This window comes from Fringilla coelebs (assembly GCF_963513975.1).
Source record: "Fringilla coelebs genome assembly, chromosome: 4".
NCBI lineage: Eukaryota > Metazoa > Chordata > Aves > Passeriformes > Fringillidae > Fringilla > Fringilla coelebs.
In genome coordinates, this window is record NC_140032.1 from 53972209 (window position 1) to 53987515 (window position 15307).

A 15307-nucleotide genomic window follows, 5' to 3' on the forward strand; every position below is an offset into this window, starting at 1 on the left:
ACTGCCGTGGCCGTGACCGCGTCCGTGACCGGGCCGGGGCGGCGCCGCCGGGGAGGGGTTTCCCCGCCGCGGCTTAAGCGGCTGCGGCGGGCGGGCGGCGCCGTGCGCCATGCCGCCCTCCGCGATGCCGCTGCTGCTCCTGCCGCTGCTGCTGGCGGCGCTGGCGGTGCCCGCCCCGGGCACGGCGGCGGCGGCGGGGGGCTGCGGGCCGTGCGATGCGGCGCGGTGCCCGGCGCTGCCGGCGCGGGGCTGCCCGCTGGGCCGGGTGCGGGACGCCTGCGGCTGCTGCTGGCAGTGCGGGCGCGGCGAGGGCGAGGCGTGCGGCGGCGGCGGCGCTGCCGGGGGACGCTGCGCCCCCGGCCTCGAGTGCGTGAAGAGCCGGCAGCGCCGCAAGGCCAAGGGCGGCCCGGTTCCCCCCGCCGGCGGGCCGTCCGGAGTGTGCCTCTGCAAGAGCCGCTACCCGGTGTGCGGCAGCGACGGGCTGACGTACGGCAGCGGCTGCCAGCTCCGCGCCGCCAGCCTGCGCGCACAGAGCCGCGGCGAGCCCGCCATCAGCCAGCGCAGCAAGGGAGCCTGCGAGCAAGGTGCGGGGCGCGGAGCGGGGCGGGCGGTGCGGGACGGGGATGGCCGCTCTGCTGCCCGGCTGCAGCAAGCGGGGCCAGCGCCGCGCCTCCCCAGCGCTCCTCCTGCCGATTTATCCCGTCGGGGCGCTTCTTTGTAAAATGGACGTGATTTCAGACCCACCTTAAATGGACTGGAGCGTCCCAGTCGGATGGCGCTGCCTAAACTTGGAGTAACAGTTCGGACTAGGCGCAGAAACGCAGAGGAACTTGGGCACTCGCTGCTGGCTTCCAGCGGCTCTGGAACTACACTCCCTCACTTTTCATACTTTTGGGCTGCTGTGAGATGGAACAAAAGGAGTGAGCTATCCAGGGGAGTGTTCTGCCCGGGATGGTTGCAAGCAGAGAGGAAAGGAAATTATTAAGTGGATGTGAAAGCCACAGAAATGAAGAGCCAGCATTCACTGGCTTCGCTTTGGTTCTAAATGAAAACAAGCATTGACTTTCGTGTGAGCTGCAGGTCGCGGTTTGCACTTGCAGCATGTTCGACCACGATCTTGATTCATCCCAAGCTTTTTCTTAGGGATGGTGCTCAAGGAAGAAATTGTTCTGCTGTGGAGCCTCCAGTAGAAATTCTGGCCTCTGAGAGTAGTTTGTAGTTTTCGCCGGGCGGGGGGGAGGAGTAAGACATAGCGTGCAAACCATATACTAGACATCTTAAGGACAAGATTGCAGAGCCAGTGCTGTTTTGGTGGAGGAGTGTTCTCATAAACACAGTATCTGCAGGTCACAACCTCCACCTCCTCCTTCTCTTGCTTCTCATAACTGAAGCCAAGTATTTTGCAAAAAAATGTTTCTGAAACTCCCAAGGCAGGCATGAAAGACTGGGTGAGGATTGGGTTATGAGCTTTCACGTTGCCCATTAAATGCCCTGTGTGGCTTTTCTCAAACCTTGTCCAATGCATTAGGCTTACATATTAGCCAGAAACAGTGTGGTGCAGAATTAACTCTTGGAGGGAAGGATTTTCAGCCGTCGGGGCAATGTGGAATGAGATGAGAATGGCATGGCCTCAATCTGTGCCTGTGTCTAGTATTTGGAAAGAGCCTTTCCTGCCCATTTTAGGCTTCAGGAGTCCTAAAATGCGTGCTGCTTCTCTGCTCTGCCAGCCCAGACAAGTGAGCAGATGGGTTTGAAAGATGTCATGCTCCAGGTGTGCACTTGAGAAGAAGGCTGTGTTCTCACTTGTCTTGCCCAAAGTAATATGAGAGTTCATTGCAAAGTAGGTATTGGTACTTGTAAGATACTGTCCCATCCCTTGGCTGCACTTCCTGCTGTCTGTCCCAGACTAGATGCTGGTCTGACCTGGTGGGCTTTGATCCAGACTATAGAGACAGAGTTTGATGAGGTCAATGCAAACACTGGGTCTCAGAGTGGGACAGCCATTCCATGCACAAACTGCATCCCTTCCTTGGAGAAGGTCTCTTCAGGTGTGCAGATCTGCAGCAAGACACCTTTGCGGGCTCTTACCTGTTCAGCAATTTCACTGGAGCATGTGTTGCAGAGCAACTGGCAAAATGTTCTGTCCTCCATCCTTCAGGGGACCCATTCTTCTTTTGGCTTCTGCTGCTGGGAGAGCTCTGACCCAGCACATCAGGGAGGGGAGCAGGATGGACGTGGGCTGCTCAGCAGTGGTGTCACAACTGTCCCTCCAGAGATTTCCCTCCGCTGCATGAGCCTTCCTTGTGGGCCTTCTGGTGATATGCACTGCTCTGTGGCTTGCAGCAGAGGCAGGGACTCATCCAACAACCATGCTAGACAGCTGGAAGTGTTTCTCCATCCCTCAGGGCCTCCAGGCAGTTAGGAGCATTGGGTGGGAAGGGCGGGGAGTTGTAATCTTCATATGGATTTTGAAACACTGACAGGAGAGAACATCCATCCCATCAGCCTGACAGGATAGAGCCTTTTCCAGAGAGGAGATGACGCTTTTCTAGGTTTCTAGAAGGACCTGAATATTGTGGTAGTCAAATAGTGGAAGTTCTGATTTTTGCCATTTCCCACCACGAACAGATGTGAGATCCTTAAGGCACAGTCTAGGGTGGGATCCAGCACAGGGAGACCACAAACAGGCAGGATCAGTCATTTTTGTGACAGTTTTTGCACAGAAAGAAGTGTTTGGGTGACAGAGCAGTTGGGTTTCCTGCTTGTGGTAGATGGGCTCTGAGGTGTCTGCATGCCCTCACACGTCCTCTCAGTCCAAGAGAGAGCAGCCTTTCAAGATAGTATCTAAGAAGAAATCCAGAAATATGTTTTCAGCAGTGAGTCCTAGCTGTGTTTGATTGCTCTTGGGATTTAAAAAAAATTTTTTGCTCAAATGGAGCTGGAGGGGGAAGAGTCGTTTTGCACATCCTGATGGAGCTTTCTTTGATATGAAATAGCAAAAGGAATGAACACATTCTCAGCCCCACAGAATTCACCTTGACCTTGTCCTTGATTGTTTCCCAGACCTTTCAGGTGTGATGCCTGTGTTTTGTACAGAAATCATGAAGCCATGCAGAAAAAGGTAATTCTGCAGCAGCCAAAACTTCCTGCTGGAGGGCAAAGGAAGACAGAGTTGAGAAGAGTTTGAAAGGATGGAAATAACCCTTGCTCTACCTGCACTTGGCAGATTGAGGGGTCCATCTGGTCCTTTCTGGAGTGGGTTTTATGTGGGCAGGACTGTTGGGGATGTCTGGAAAAAGGCATCCTACTTGATTGCCAGCTCCTTGTAGCTGCCTGGCTCCTCTTGGTGCTGTGCCAGCAGAAAAAGCTGCTTGCCTTTTTGCTCTGGGAGAGCAGGCAGTGATGCCATGGTGCTCCCTACTGGCTGGGCTCCTGCTTTGCCTCACACTTGCACTCAGAGCTGGCCCTGGGTTTGCCCTGCTCCCTGTCAGGGCACCACTGCCTGCATCCCATCTCTACCTGTGTGTCCCAGCAGCCTCATGTAGTGCTGGGGATGCAGGAGGTGCATGCTGTGAGGTTTTCCATCTGCTTTCCAACATTGCCTTTAAACAGATTGTCTGTTTGCTCTCTGCCCATGAAAATGCAGCTCAGGTCTCCCTCTAGGTCTTGCAGGCAGGGCAGCTCCAGACACAAAGCAGAAGCCTGCTGGTGGGGCAGGTACAGGCAGTCTGGGGTGCCTCCTCTGGTGGCCCCCTTGGCAGGAGGGGAGGCTGCTCTGACAGCTGGGGAGCTGCCCTCTGTCACTGCTGTCACACAGCTGTGCACAGATGTTCAGACGTGCCTCTTGAGGAGTTGGTGGCTTCAGGAATGTAGGCTGAAATTCAATTTGCAGTGCACACACTGAGGCTGTTTGCAGCCAGCTAGGACCTGGGGCAGGAGGACTGTGGTACCCACTGCCATGCAAAGCCAGCTGGCATAAAGAATTAGGGTTGCATGGCTCAGCTCAAGCCAGGCAGAAAAATAACCTCAAAGCACCAACCCCCATTTAAAAGAAAAAAAAAAAGCTATTAGGATTCCTGATGATGATCTCTGAGCTGAAAAATACCAGGCTCTGACTTGTTGCCTAACCAGTGCAGGAAGGGACAAATACACCTGAGCTGCCAGCAGATACCTGCTTTGAGAGATGTGACTGCTGGAAATACTGCCAAAGCTGCCTCTTTATGTGGTTTGAAGTCCCTAATGCTTGTTCCAACAGGGTTGGGGTGTTCAGGTTGTTTTGCTGCTGTCAGTCAAGACTTTCTCTTTGTGTTATGCTCCCTTCTCTCTTGGTGGAAGCCAGACTCTTATACTTGCTCCAATGCAGTGTACCACAAAGCAGCTCTCAGCAGACTTCAGAGGACAGTGTTTCACTCTCAGGGGAACTGGTGCTGCTTTGTGCCTACCTACAAAGACCTCCTGGGGGTAGAAACTCAGGGCCTCTCGGTGTGAAGGGTAAATTTGCTGGCTTGCCAAGCAGTCTGCTTTATTTCTATTCATCTGAATGTGGTTTAAAACTCTGTGGCTCCACAAAAGTGTTTTTCCAGCGCTGGGAACATGCAGGGCTCTTCCTTATCATTATGAGGGCTCACAGGATCCCTCCCACAGATAAACAGCAGAACCAGAAGGGATTCTTTTACAAGTGACTGTAACCAGCATTAGACTTGTCTGAATCTCACCAGCAAGGAGATCCCAGTCACTGGAGCTGTGCTGTCCCCTCAGGGAGGTATCTTTTTGGCTTCCCAGAAGCCCAGACAAGCCTCATGGAAGGGTTTCTTTTTTTTTGCTAAGGTGCCACACACCAGCTCTGGGGCACAGAAGAAGGTGGGTGTGAGGTTTCTTGGCTGTCCACAGGGTTTAAAAAAACAGGCTGATGGATGTAGGATTGTGACTGCCAGGCTCTTGTGGAGACTGGCAGCCCCAGGGGCAGATATATCTCCCCTGCAAATTCCTGCCAATTTACCCCATCAGTGGTTTTGCTTTGCTGATGCTTCACTGTTCCGTAAAGGTTCATCTGTGCTGCAAACAAAGAAGTGCCAGGTTCCCACAGGTCAACTTCAAAACAAGGAACATGGATCACATCTGTTGGCTCATTCCATCCAAATTCAGCTGTTGAGGCTTTGTCAGAAATATCATAGTTTTGAGGGTGGTTTGTTTTATTTTTTTAATCCACCACCAGAATAGAGAAAAAACAGGAGTTTGGGGAAAAAAAGCTTGTGGGAAATGGAAGACTGCTGTTATCACTGAGATTAGCTCATCTTCTCCTGATACAGCTGCCTTAAGTACAAAGGCCCCCAACTCTAGACACCACAAAACACAGTTCATAGCCAGGCACATTTTGCAAGAAATTCTTCTAGATTTGTTAACAAGAGGCTCAGATTGCTTTAGTTCTTTCCTTCCATTCTTCCTTTTCTGGATTTTAAGGGGCTTAGAAGAACATACACATTTCATGAGTGGTTTTGTCTTTGCTGGGGAAAGATTTAGAAAACTTTGCCAAGTTATCTAGGTTGGAAATGAGCCGAGTTCCCTGATTCTCCTGTGAATCTGGTTTGAGTTCTTCATCAGGTGGAGTGGGGGTCTTGCAGTGGTGGCCTGCTACCTGCTGGCTTCCACTGCAAAGGAAAACGTTGCTTTTGTAGCTGGATCTTTCCATCCTGAGAGCCTGTGGCAGAGTGCTCTGGGGTGGCTCCCATCAGGGCCACAGAATTGTGAGTGTCCAACTGGCACAGCAGGCCACTGATCATTTCCTCATGGATTATGGGGGCTTTGCTCATCTCCCCATCACCAACTTCCAGCTCTGGGAGACGGGTATCCTGAGGACAACTGGCCATGATATTTAAGACAAAGAAGGCATTAGGTGCCTCTGCCCTTTCTCATCCCCTGTTGCTGCACTACCCTCTGCATTCAACCAATGATGGAGACACTCCTTGACCCTCCTTTTGCTGGCATCATGTTTATAGAAACTTTTTTGGTTGTCTTTAACTGTAGCAGCCAAAAAAAAAATTCTAGTTGGGCTTTGGCCTTTTTAATTTTCTCCCTACATGACCTCACAACATCCTTATAGTCCTCCCATGTTACCTGACCCTTCTTCCAGAGGTGATAGATTCTCCTTCTTTTTTCATAAATTCCAGCCTAAGTTCTCTGTTTAATGTGGCTGGTCTTTTTCTCTTGTCATTCTACACTGGGGGACAGTCTGCCCTTGAATATTTAACAATTCCTTTTTTAAAACACATCCAGCTTTCCTGGACTCTTGTGTTTCATGGCTGACTCCTCAACACTGCTGTTCATTGCTCTCAGTGATCAAAAATACTGGTGATTTAAAATTCATGTGTAACTTTGGGGACTTCCACTGTTGTAGCACAGGTCATAAATTCCTCCTTAAAAGGCATTCCACTATTTGAAAAGGTTTTGGTTCATTGGAGCTTGAATTTTTATGGTTACTGTGCTAAAAGCTACTATGGAAATTGTTGAATATATTACTTGTCAGAGTCCTAGAGAGCAGCAGTATGCCAGGGACTATGCAAAAGCTTCACTGCTCAGGGGGATCCTGTATTTCACCTGTGTCTTCATTCTCAATCATCACAGCATACCCAAATTCACTAGGAAGGAATGACCACTGATCAGCAAATTCCACCCTATGTTTGTTTTTTTCTGTTGCTGGAAAGGCATGCTGTGTTTTAAAAAATGTGTTTAATCCTTTGTTGGGCTGAGGTTGGCTGAGGTTAGAACTAAATAGGAGATTACCACGTAACAAGTCTAATCAGGTCGGATTTTTGAAAGCCCTGCTTGCTTTTCCATGCAGAAATGCTGCCATGCCTTTTTTCTGTCTCTGTTTTCACATTCTTTCCAGGCTTTAGCTCATGGAAGTAGATGATCCTCAAGGTCTGTTTTAACCCACAACGTTCTGTGATTCTGTGATCCAAAGGTCATGCACAAGGTCTCTGGAGAGAGGGTGGCTTTTACCAACAGGTAGAACAGCAGGGCTGGGGTTTCCAGCTCCAGTGGTGAGCACCACGCTGGGCCCGGTGCTGTGGAAGGCAGGAGTTGCTCCATGGCGCAGTGATGGTGGCCCAGGGCCCCTCCTCACTGAGCTGGTTCAGGCTCGAGTCTGCAGGGCCAAAGCTGAGTTCATGTTTGCAGCCTTTCCAGAGCCAGCTGAAGTCTGGGGAGGAGCATCCAAACAGGCACAGCATCCAACACTCACTCCCTCCTGTGGCTCCTCCGTCTCCTCCCAGACAGGCTGCAGGAGGATGAGAGATGCCTTCAGAAGGTGGCAGGGGAGGTTTGTCCATCTGCCAGAAAGCTGCAGGCTGCTTGCTTTGGGAGTGGGGAAGGCTGGGAGCTGCCCACACTTCCCGTCTGCTGCCGCCTCTCACAGGGCACTGACATGGGAGGGAGCAGCTGAGGCCATGCCAGCTGACATGACTGGATGTCCATTGCTTATGGAAGGTTTCTCTTTTTCCATTTAAAGTAATTTTGAAGGGAAAGTACTTTACCAGCAACGTAGGAGACTGGAGCTGGTTTATTTTCAGACTGGCAATAGCCTGTGAGAGAGAACAATGTTCAGCTTTTGCTTGGGTTTGTCCTCTTGGGAAGTGTTCCCAGCCAGTGTGTGTGACCTGGGGCTGTGGCAGGGCAGTGCAGTGCTGCCTGGGAGCCAGGCTGACACCCTGTGAGCATCAGCCTGTGCCTCATGGCTTCGTGTGTTCTGGGCATCCAGGCACTCCCAAGCACCAGGACATGGCCCACGGTGCTTCGTGTCCAGCTGATCTTTGCCTTTGGTCACATACCTGTAGGCCCCCTGATTTTAGCAAAAAAGGTTACTGCTCTGCTTGCTGTGTGGTTTTTATTGGATTGTGTGTGTGAACAGCAAAGGAAGATTGGTGAGGAGCCTCTAACCCTCAGCTGTGAGGGACCATCCAGGAATCAGTGAGGGACAAGTGGGTGGGCTGGGAGATGCCAGGTCTCTGCCAGCTGAGGCTGGGCACAGAAGGGGTGCCTGGTGCAGGAGGGGCGTCAGGAAGAGGTGCCAAATAATATCCTCATCAAGGACGCCAGAGACTCTGCTGTGCACATTGCTGTGGCAGAAAATCAACCACATATAACAATGGGAACTCCTTTCCAGCTGCTATTTTTGACATAACACAGGCTGTCAGTTCCCTGCAAGCTGCAGAAAAAGTGTTTTCAGGCTCTGTCCCAGGGTGAATGAGCTCTGGGGCTCTGTAAGAAGCGCCTTCCTGGGCCAGGGAGAGCTGTTTGTTTTACAAACAATGGGCAGAGCACAGAGGAAATGCTTGAAGTGCTTGTGGAGAGCAGCTAATCTCCATCAGCAGCCCGGGCTGTCATCTCGGTTAAGGAGCTCATGTGCAGTCAGGGAGCATCTGTACATCCACAGTGTCCCCGGCAGGACAGCGGGGAGCACTCAGCCACCTTGATGGTGGGGACCATGTTTTTGGGCAGGTGCAGCCCTCAGGTCCTCAGCCTGAAGGAAGCTGATGGAGAAACCATCCCCTCTGTGGGCAGTGCTGCCAGCAGAGCAGCAAGGCCTCCGAGGTGCAGGCTGTGGGATGATGGCAGGGGGACTCCTTGCTGGCAAGAATCAAGACATCGGCTCTGTACAAGGTGGGCTGGTTTCCAGTCCCAGCTTTGCTCCCTTCACAAGAACACCTGAAGCAAGAGGAGGGAATGGAGGAGGGAGGAGGGAACGTCCTCACATCTTCTGAAGTGCTTGCAAGGCTCTGCCATCCCCTGCCTGTCCTGCTGTGTCAAGTTGCCGTATCCTCTGTCCATCTCTGTCCACTTTGAGGGCTGAGCATGAGTGGGACCAGCGCAGGCAGCAAGCAGGGTGACTGCCATGCACCTGGGTGTCAGCCCACTGTGGTGAGGGTTTAGCTACTGCTGTGGCCAGTTGTGATTTGACTTTAAATCTGGTGACATCTTGGCCTTTCTCATTTATTTTTAGTGGCGGAAGAGCCCAGCTCTAGAGTTTTGGCTGTATGGATTTAAGTCAAATGTCCAGAGAGAGCACAGTGACTTTTCCCATGACACTTGCTGCATCTCTCAGGATGTGTATTCCCTCCTGGCCTCAGAGCTGTGTCAGATACAGGCAGAGGCCTGTGGATTCATTTTACAGCCAAATGTAGAACGTCATGTTCTGCCTGGTTGGATCAGGATGTACATCCCGAGCTCAGGACAAGCTTGTAACAGCCAAGCTCTCACTGTGCTGTGGCTGCTGTGCCAAGCCAGACAGGGCTTTGCTCTGAAGCTGTGCAGGCAATTCCCCTGTCCAAGAAGATAAACAATTTCTCCTCACCCAGGAAGTGGGTAGAAATTCCTTGTCTCTTTTTCCCTGACAGCAATTGCTGCTGAAAAATTGGGGTGTGACCTGTTGATCCTGGCAGGGTGAATAAACACCTCTGGGCAAGTGGGTGCCTGAACCCTTGGCACAGGGGGAAACTCGGCAGTAACCAAGACTGAGACACCTCAGGCAGTGGATTTAGTGGTGTTTTGAATGCTGCCAGTTCCCAGCCAGGGGAGAATTGAGCCAGATCCTGGAAGAGCACAACAATGCCTTAACATCCACCTGGCTCTTAATGTAAGAGTCAGGATCTCTCCTTTTCTGTGGTGCAAGATGGTGATCATTGGGGAGCACTTGTGCTTTTCCTGCCTCAAGGAAGAACCCCAGGGATAGGATGGTGTCCTGCAGGGACAGACATAGCCCTGATAGAAAGGGACAAGTCCCAGGCTCTGCTTTAGGAAAGCCAATTTGCATGTGGAGGGCTGGACAACAGAACAGCAGCAGCAGCAGACTTTGCTGGGGGCATATCAGCTGAAGGCCCCTCACAGAGCATGGGTCCAGCAGAGCTGCCTGGGGACATTGTGTCCCATCCCAGCTTCCAAGCACCTTATTGTCCCTATTGTTTAAGGGACACCAGAAAAAAGAACAGCTGGGCTGTGCAGGAAGTGCTGCCCTGGGTAAGGGGAGCAAAGTGCATGACCTGAGGTGGCCCCATCTTACAGCTGGCAATGGACTGGCCACTGTAGGGTACTCAGGGGAGGAAACCTTTAGCAGGGTGTTGAAATGCTGCTTAAATCCTCTTCTCAGCTGAGAGACTCATCTCTGTGCTGATGAGGAACACCTGGGTTGTGGTGTGTGCCAGGAAACCAGCCTGTGCTAACTATTAGGTGTGGTTTCGACCATCGCCCAGGGCTACACATAAAACTTTTCTGCTTCTCCACAGCTGTCTTCTCTTAAAAATCAGGACTGGGATACTTCTGTAACAGAGGCTGTTGAGTGCAGCCACCCCTAGTCTCTAAGCAGCTTCCCTCCAGCAGGCTGTCCTGGAGAGAGTCTTTCCTGGAGAGAGAAGTCTCGAAAGAGAAGAGCAAACACTCTTCTGGGTTTGCACCAGATGCTCAGGAGCAGGGAACCACCTCAGCTTCTCTTGGGCTAAAATAGAAGCATGGCTAATACCCCTTGGCTGTGCTACTAGTGTGGGTCTGCCCCTGATCATGAGGAGGAAGAAGCCACCAGCTTTCTGCTGGAAGATGTTGGTGCCGTGGGATGCACTTGAAACCTGCACCGGGCTGAAGGTAGAGTGCACACACAGGGCTGAAATCAGTGCAGAGTCAGGATCCCATAAGAAGCATTAGGACCCATATCTGCCCCTCTTTTATGGGGCTGGGAATGAGCTGTGTGTGGTCTGTGAGCCAGTATGCCCAGGAGCTTCTGTCAGGCTGGCTCTGGAGTACCTGTCTGCGTAGGAAATGCCTTCTCCTGATGGAGCGTAATGGGAGCTTTATTTTCCTGTTACTGCCTGCATCTTCAGAACAGAAGGGGGAAAGCTGTTAGTGGTGTTCTTAGAACTATCAATAACTGGAAATAAACACTCTATGCTCTTTTGGTCTGCACTTCCTATTGCAGGGAATTAATAGCTGTGTTTTACAAAACAGCCTTGCTAAAGAGGGATTGAACAGAAACGGCCTTTCTTCCCTTCCTGGGTTATGGGTTATGTCGCCAGCATTTCCCAGCCTGAGGGATAAACATCTCCAGCCAGATCTGCAAAACGGCATTGCTCTGATCTACTTTAAAAGCAACTCTCTATTTAACCAGGAATTTGAGCTCTCTGGAGAAAAACAGAGCTCTGCATTCACCTTCTCCCTTCCCAGATCTCACCCATGGAGAGCTCTGCCACCACCCAGCCAGCCTTCTTTGGCTGACCATTGCACACAGGTAAAGCAGGAACAGCACAACATGGAATTCTGCTAGCCCACACTGAAATCATGCTGGGAGAAATGACGCTGCAAAGTTGGGCAAGCTCTTCATGGCATGACAGAGGGTCTAGGGGTCCTTTCCTCCAAACCAGCTGACTTGGTGACTGCATGGTAAGCAGAGCCAGCAGTTGGTACAGTTCTGCTCAGCCCCTGAGATAACAGAATACAAACAGTATTTCACTTCTAACCTCAACCTTGCGAGTTCATCACCTGAACTGCTCAACGCTTGATTTTTCATCTGGGGCAAGCACCCATCGGTCTGGATAGCTCAAGGCTGGGTGTGTGTGTCACTTTGGAGAGGCAAGTGTTGTGACGTGGGATCAGTCCAGTGAACTTTGCTCCCGGCAGGGATCACCTTCACCTCATCCTCGAAACTGACTGTCTCCGACTTAAAAGGCTTATCATGGAGGCAGGCTTGGGACTTAAAAGCTTTTCTCCCTTTTTGCAGGACCCTCTATTGTGACTCCTCCTAAGGACATCTGGAATGTGACAGGAGCACAGATCTACCTGAGCTGTGAAGTCATTGGCATCCCAACACCTGTCCTCATCTGGAACAAGGTAAGGGCCCTGCTAGGTGCTCTTACAGAGCAGCAAACCTGAGGTGGCTGAAAGTGCCTGGTAAGCACAAAGGCCATAGCAGATCTCTGTAGAAACACACCTCTTTGATGAGTTCTCTCATCTCTGCAGTTCTGTCCACCCCCACACATCTGGTTTTGCTTAGTTTTTAGACATTATTTAGCAAATAAACTTGTTGATCCTGAGCCAGGACAGGACTCGTGTTTCTCTTGGTAGCGCCTGGTATTTGGAGCATGTAGGGAATGTCCCTTGACCTGCCTTCAACTTCACCCTGCTGGCAGCAGTGACTCTGAGGTGGCTAGACATCGCCCACGTTGGGAACAGGAACCACATGGGGCAGTCATTTAGCTCCAGTAGCCAGCAGCATGTTGATTTTGGCAGCACTGGTAACATCTGGCTCAGGACGGAGGCCAGTGTTGGATGGGGAGGATCCTGGCCGTAGGGCCGAGAGGCACTGCATGGCTCCTGCACCCCCCTCAAGTGCCACAGGTTTGTGCACACTTGAAAATTAAGCTGAAACATTACTACTTAAGGATACTACAGAGAAAACAACTAGATTGGCCTGAAATATGCTGTAAGAAATATGCAGCAAGCTTTATTCGTAGGGGTTCAAGAGCAGACTGTCAGGTGAGCATACAGTGTGGGCTTGTTGACTCAGGCAGTGTGTTCTGCTTGTTTATGAATAGATGCTGAGTTTACACTGTCAGTGCTGCTCTGCTTTTCATGCCTGTTCCTCATGGCTGAGAGACTGCTTGACCTGGTGGTAACAAGGGCTGAGCACCACTTATCTGTGCTGTGCTCTGGGCTCAGATACTGGGGAAATACTGCAGCGCTGCTTTCCCATTGACGCTGTGCCTACCAGGAGGGACTGCCTGCTTTGCTGCAGCACAAACAGGCACTGAACACACCCTTGGGAACACACACACAAGTTCTGTGAGGCCAGATCAGCACAGGGCATGTTGGCACACCCCACTGCCCATCCAGCCCAGAAAACTGTGCCACTGTTGCTGCTAAGGTGAGGGGAACCCAGCCTCAGGGCTGAGGCACTGGGGTGGTGTGCCTGCACTACACAGAGGATAAGGTCAAACTGTGACACTGGAAAGACACTGCTGCTGCACAAAACACATCCATGTGTATCTAATGTTGATCTGTGTGCGGGTATGGCTCAGCATGCAGTTCCAGCATAAGTCAGCCCTCAAGTTCTTAGCCATTCCTGCCCCTCTGTTTAGATAATTCGAGGACAGTATGGTGTCCAGAGGATGGAGCTTCTGCCTGGCGACCGGGAGAACTTGGCGATCCAGACCCGTGGGGGCCCTGAGAAACACGAAGTGACTGGCTGGGTGCTGGTGAGTACTCTGTGTGAGCACAGAGCTGCACAGGCAGCTAGCTGAGTGCAGTTTGCAGACTGCTCATGGACAGAGGACAGCAGACAAATGGCTACAGACAGGGCATTTGGAGGAAAACAACCTGTGAGTTAGAGATGAAGGATGAGGGTGGCTGCTAGTTCCACTCTAACCATGGAGTCTTACCTTGCATGCACCCTTCCCCTGTCTAGCGTGCAGTATTTAGCAGTGTGCCAAACTGCAACATCAGAGGGGGAGTAGAGGGGAGGACAGGGTTTGACACAAAGAAGTTCTGTAAGATACCTGAAAACAGAATCACCTCTGCCAGTGCCCGAGATGCTCACTGGGGGAGTGGGGTGTGTTTATTTCCTTAGATATCTCCTCTGAGCAAAGAGGATGCTGGGGAATATGAGTGCCATGCATCAAATGCCAAAGGAGAGGCAACAGCTTCTGCGAAAATCCACGTTGTGGAAACTCTGCATGAAATAGCCCTGACCAAAGGTTGGTAAGTGTGGCTGAACACTCAGCAGCTCTCTCCCCAACAGTTTATTCTTATTTAATACAAAAGGACTATCTCTATTTAATGCTTAAAAAAAACAAACCACCAACAAACCCTCCCCCCCACTAGAAATACCAGTTTAATGTGCAGTTTTTCGCATTGGACAGAACATTCCAGGAAATTTTAGCTACTCAAATTTTAGAGTTCTCAAGGGATTGTTAATTAACTCCCCCACATGCTGTAAAATACTGGAAATACCAAAATAACATTAAGAAACACCTTCTGGGTTTTTTATAGAGCAATTTCCACTTGGTTTCCAGCCTTACATTTGTATCATCCTTTCAGTGTTGTTTGGATGATTTCAAATCTGTTCCTCTCTCTCCTGAGAGCAGTACTGGCACAGCAGACATTCCAGTTCCTGCCACGTTCTCTGCATGCTGGGATGTGAAACCTCAGGAGATTTGCCACAGCATGTCCTGTTTGCTCGGCTGTGTGCAAAGCTGGTGGCAAACCAGCCACCCTCATCCTAGCTGCAGAGGATGGCTCAGTACCACAGCCACATGATATGCTTAGGAGGAAATCTGGAGAGCCAGAACAGTAACTGTAACCCTGCTAGAGGCAGAGGGACAGGGAATAAAGCACCTGGCTAGAGAATACTGTGCTGCCCAAATCCCCTATTGGATGTAATCCTTAGTTTTAATCCCTGCTAGCTTTATCCAAACTATACAGTCTTGACTTTTTATGTCCTTATGTCTGTGAAGAGCTGAAATACTTCCCTTAGAAGAACATTAGCAGCACCTGGCACTGAAATGAGCGCTTACAATGAATCCAAACATCATGCACAGGAACTTTTTTAATGGTTTTAAGGCAGTCTCTAATCCTTTTTCAAACATCTTATTTTTGGATGTGAATGAAAATTGAGTTTTACTGAGTTGTGCCATGAACAGCAAGCTTATACCCCAGAACAGTTTGTTTCTTGCACACACCCAGCACATGCTACAGCTGGTTCTCTTCAGCTGTAGGAAAGCTCTGAGGCATCTGGAGCTAAGTGATAAGTAAATGTAGACTGCCACTTTAAAGGAAATTGATAAAGTTAATGGAACAAACTGCCAGACATCATAGCTACACTGTGAGAGTCTGTGTGCCATGTCCAGGTGATCTCAGCACAGAAAAACATGTCTATTATCACCCCCCTGCAGCAGGGAGGGAAGGAAAGAAGGCAGGAAGGAAGGAGGGGTCAGGTCTCATCATCAGCCAGCAGATCCCAAAGCTGTTGCCAAAGTTGCAATATTCCCCCTTGGAACAGGACAGAGTGTAACATGTTTTTGTTTTTCCACAGATGATGGTGCAGAGCTGTGATGTGAGGACTTTGACTTACGCACAGTTTTAAATTAGTATTTTGGAAAGCTGCAAGCTCTGGCTTTTTCTAGCTGACTAATCAATCCCTCTTAACTCCCTTTTTATTTGAGTCCCAATTTGCTTGCACCCTTCTTTCACAGATACACAAATAGATTCACAAGCTCGATTACAAATTTTAATTCTATTTACAGGAAATAAACATACTTTTGAACAGCACACA

At 50.5% G+C, this 15307-nt stretch overlaps 1 protein-coding gene across 2 annotated transcripts; it reads left to right on the forward strand.

The window, feature by feature from the left end:
• The first annotated feature begins 99 nt into the window (after positions 1-99).
• IGFBP7 (insulin like growth factor binding protein 7) lies at positions 100-15303 on the forward strand. Of its 2 annotated transcripts, none has more exons than XM_084205220.1 (5): positions 100-584; positions 11759-11868; positions 13116-13232; positions 13604-13734; positions 15068-15303. In XM_084205220.1, coding segments are annotated over exons 1-5 (834 nt in total). In that variant the 5' UTR covers positions 100-109; the 3' UTR covers positions 15069-15303. The 2 variants fall into 2 exon arrangements, with proteins under 2 accessions (XP_084061346.1, XP_084061345.1); XM_084205219.1 differs by having other exon boundaries at positions 13604-13730.
• The last annotated feature ends 4 nt before the right edge of the window (positions 15304-15307 follow it).

Coding starts and splice junctions, on each gene's coding strand:
- IGFBP7 (XM_084205219.1), top strand. CDS start 110: ATGCCGCCCTCCGCGATGCCGCTGCTGCTCCTGCCGCTGCTGCTGGCG. Junction 11,869..13,115: donor CTGTCCTCATCTGGAACAAG/GTAAGGGCCCTG, acceptor CCCTCTGTTTAG/ATAATTCGAGGACAGTATGG. Junction 13,233..13,603: donor AAGTGACTGGCTGGGTGCTG/GTGAGTACTCTG, acceptor TTATTTCCTTAG/ATATCTCCTCTGAGCAAAGA.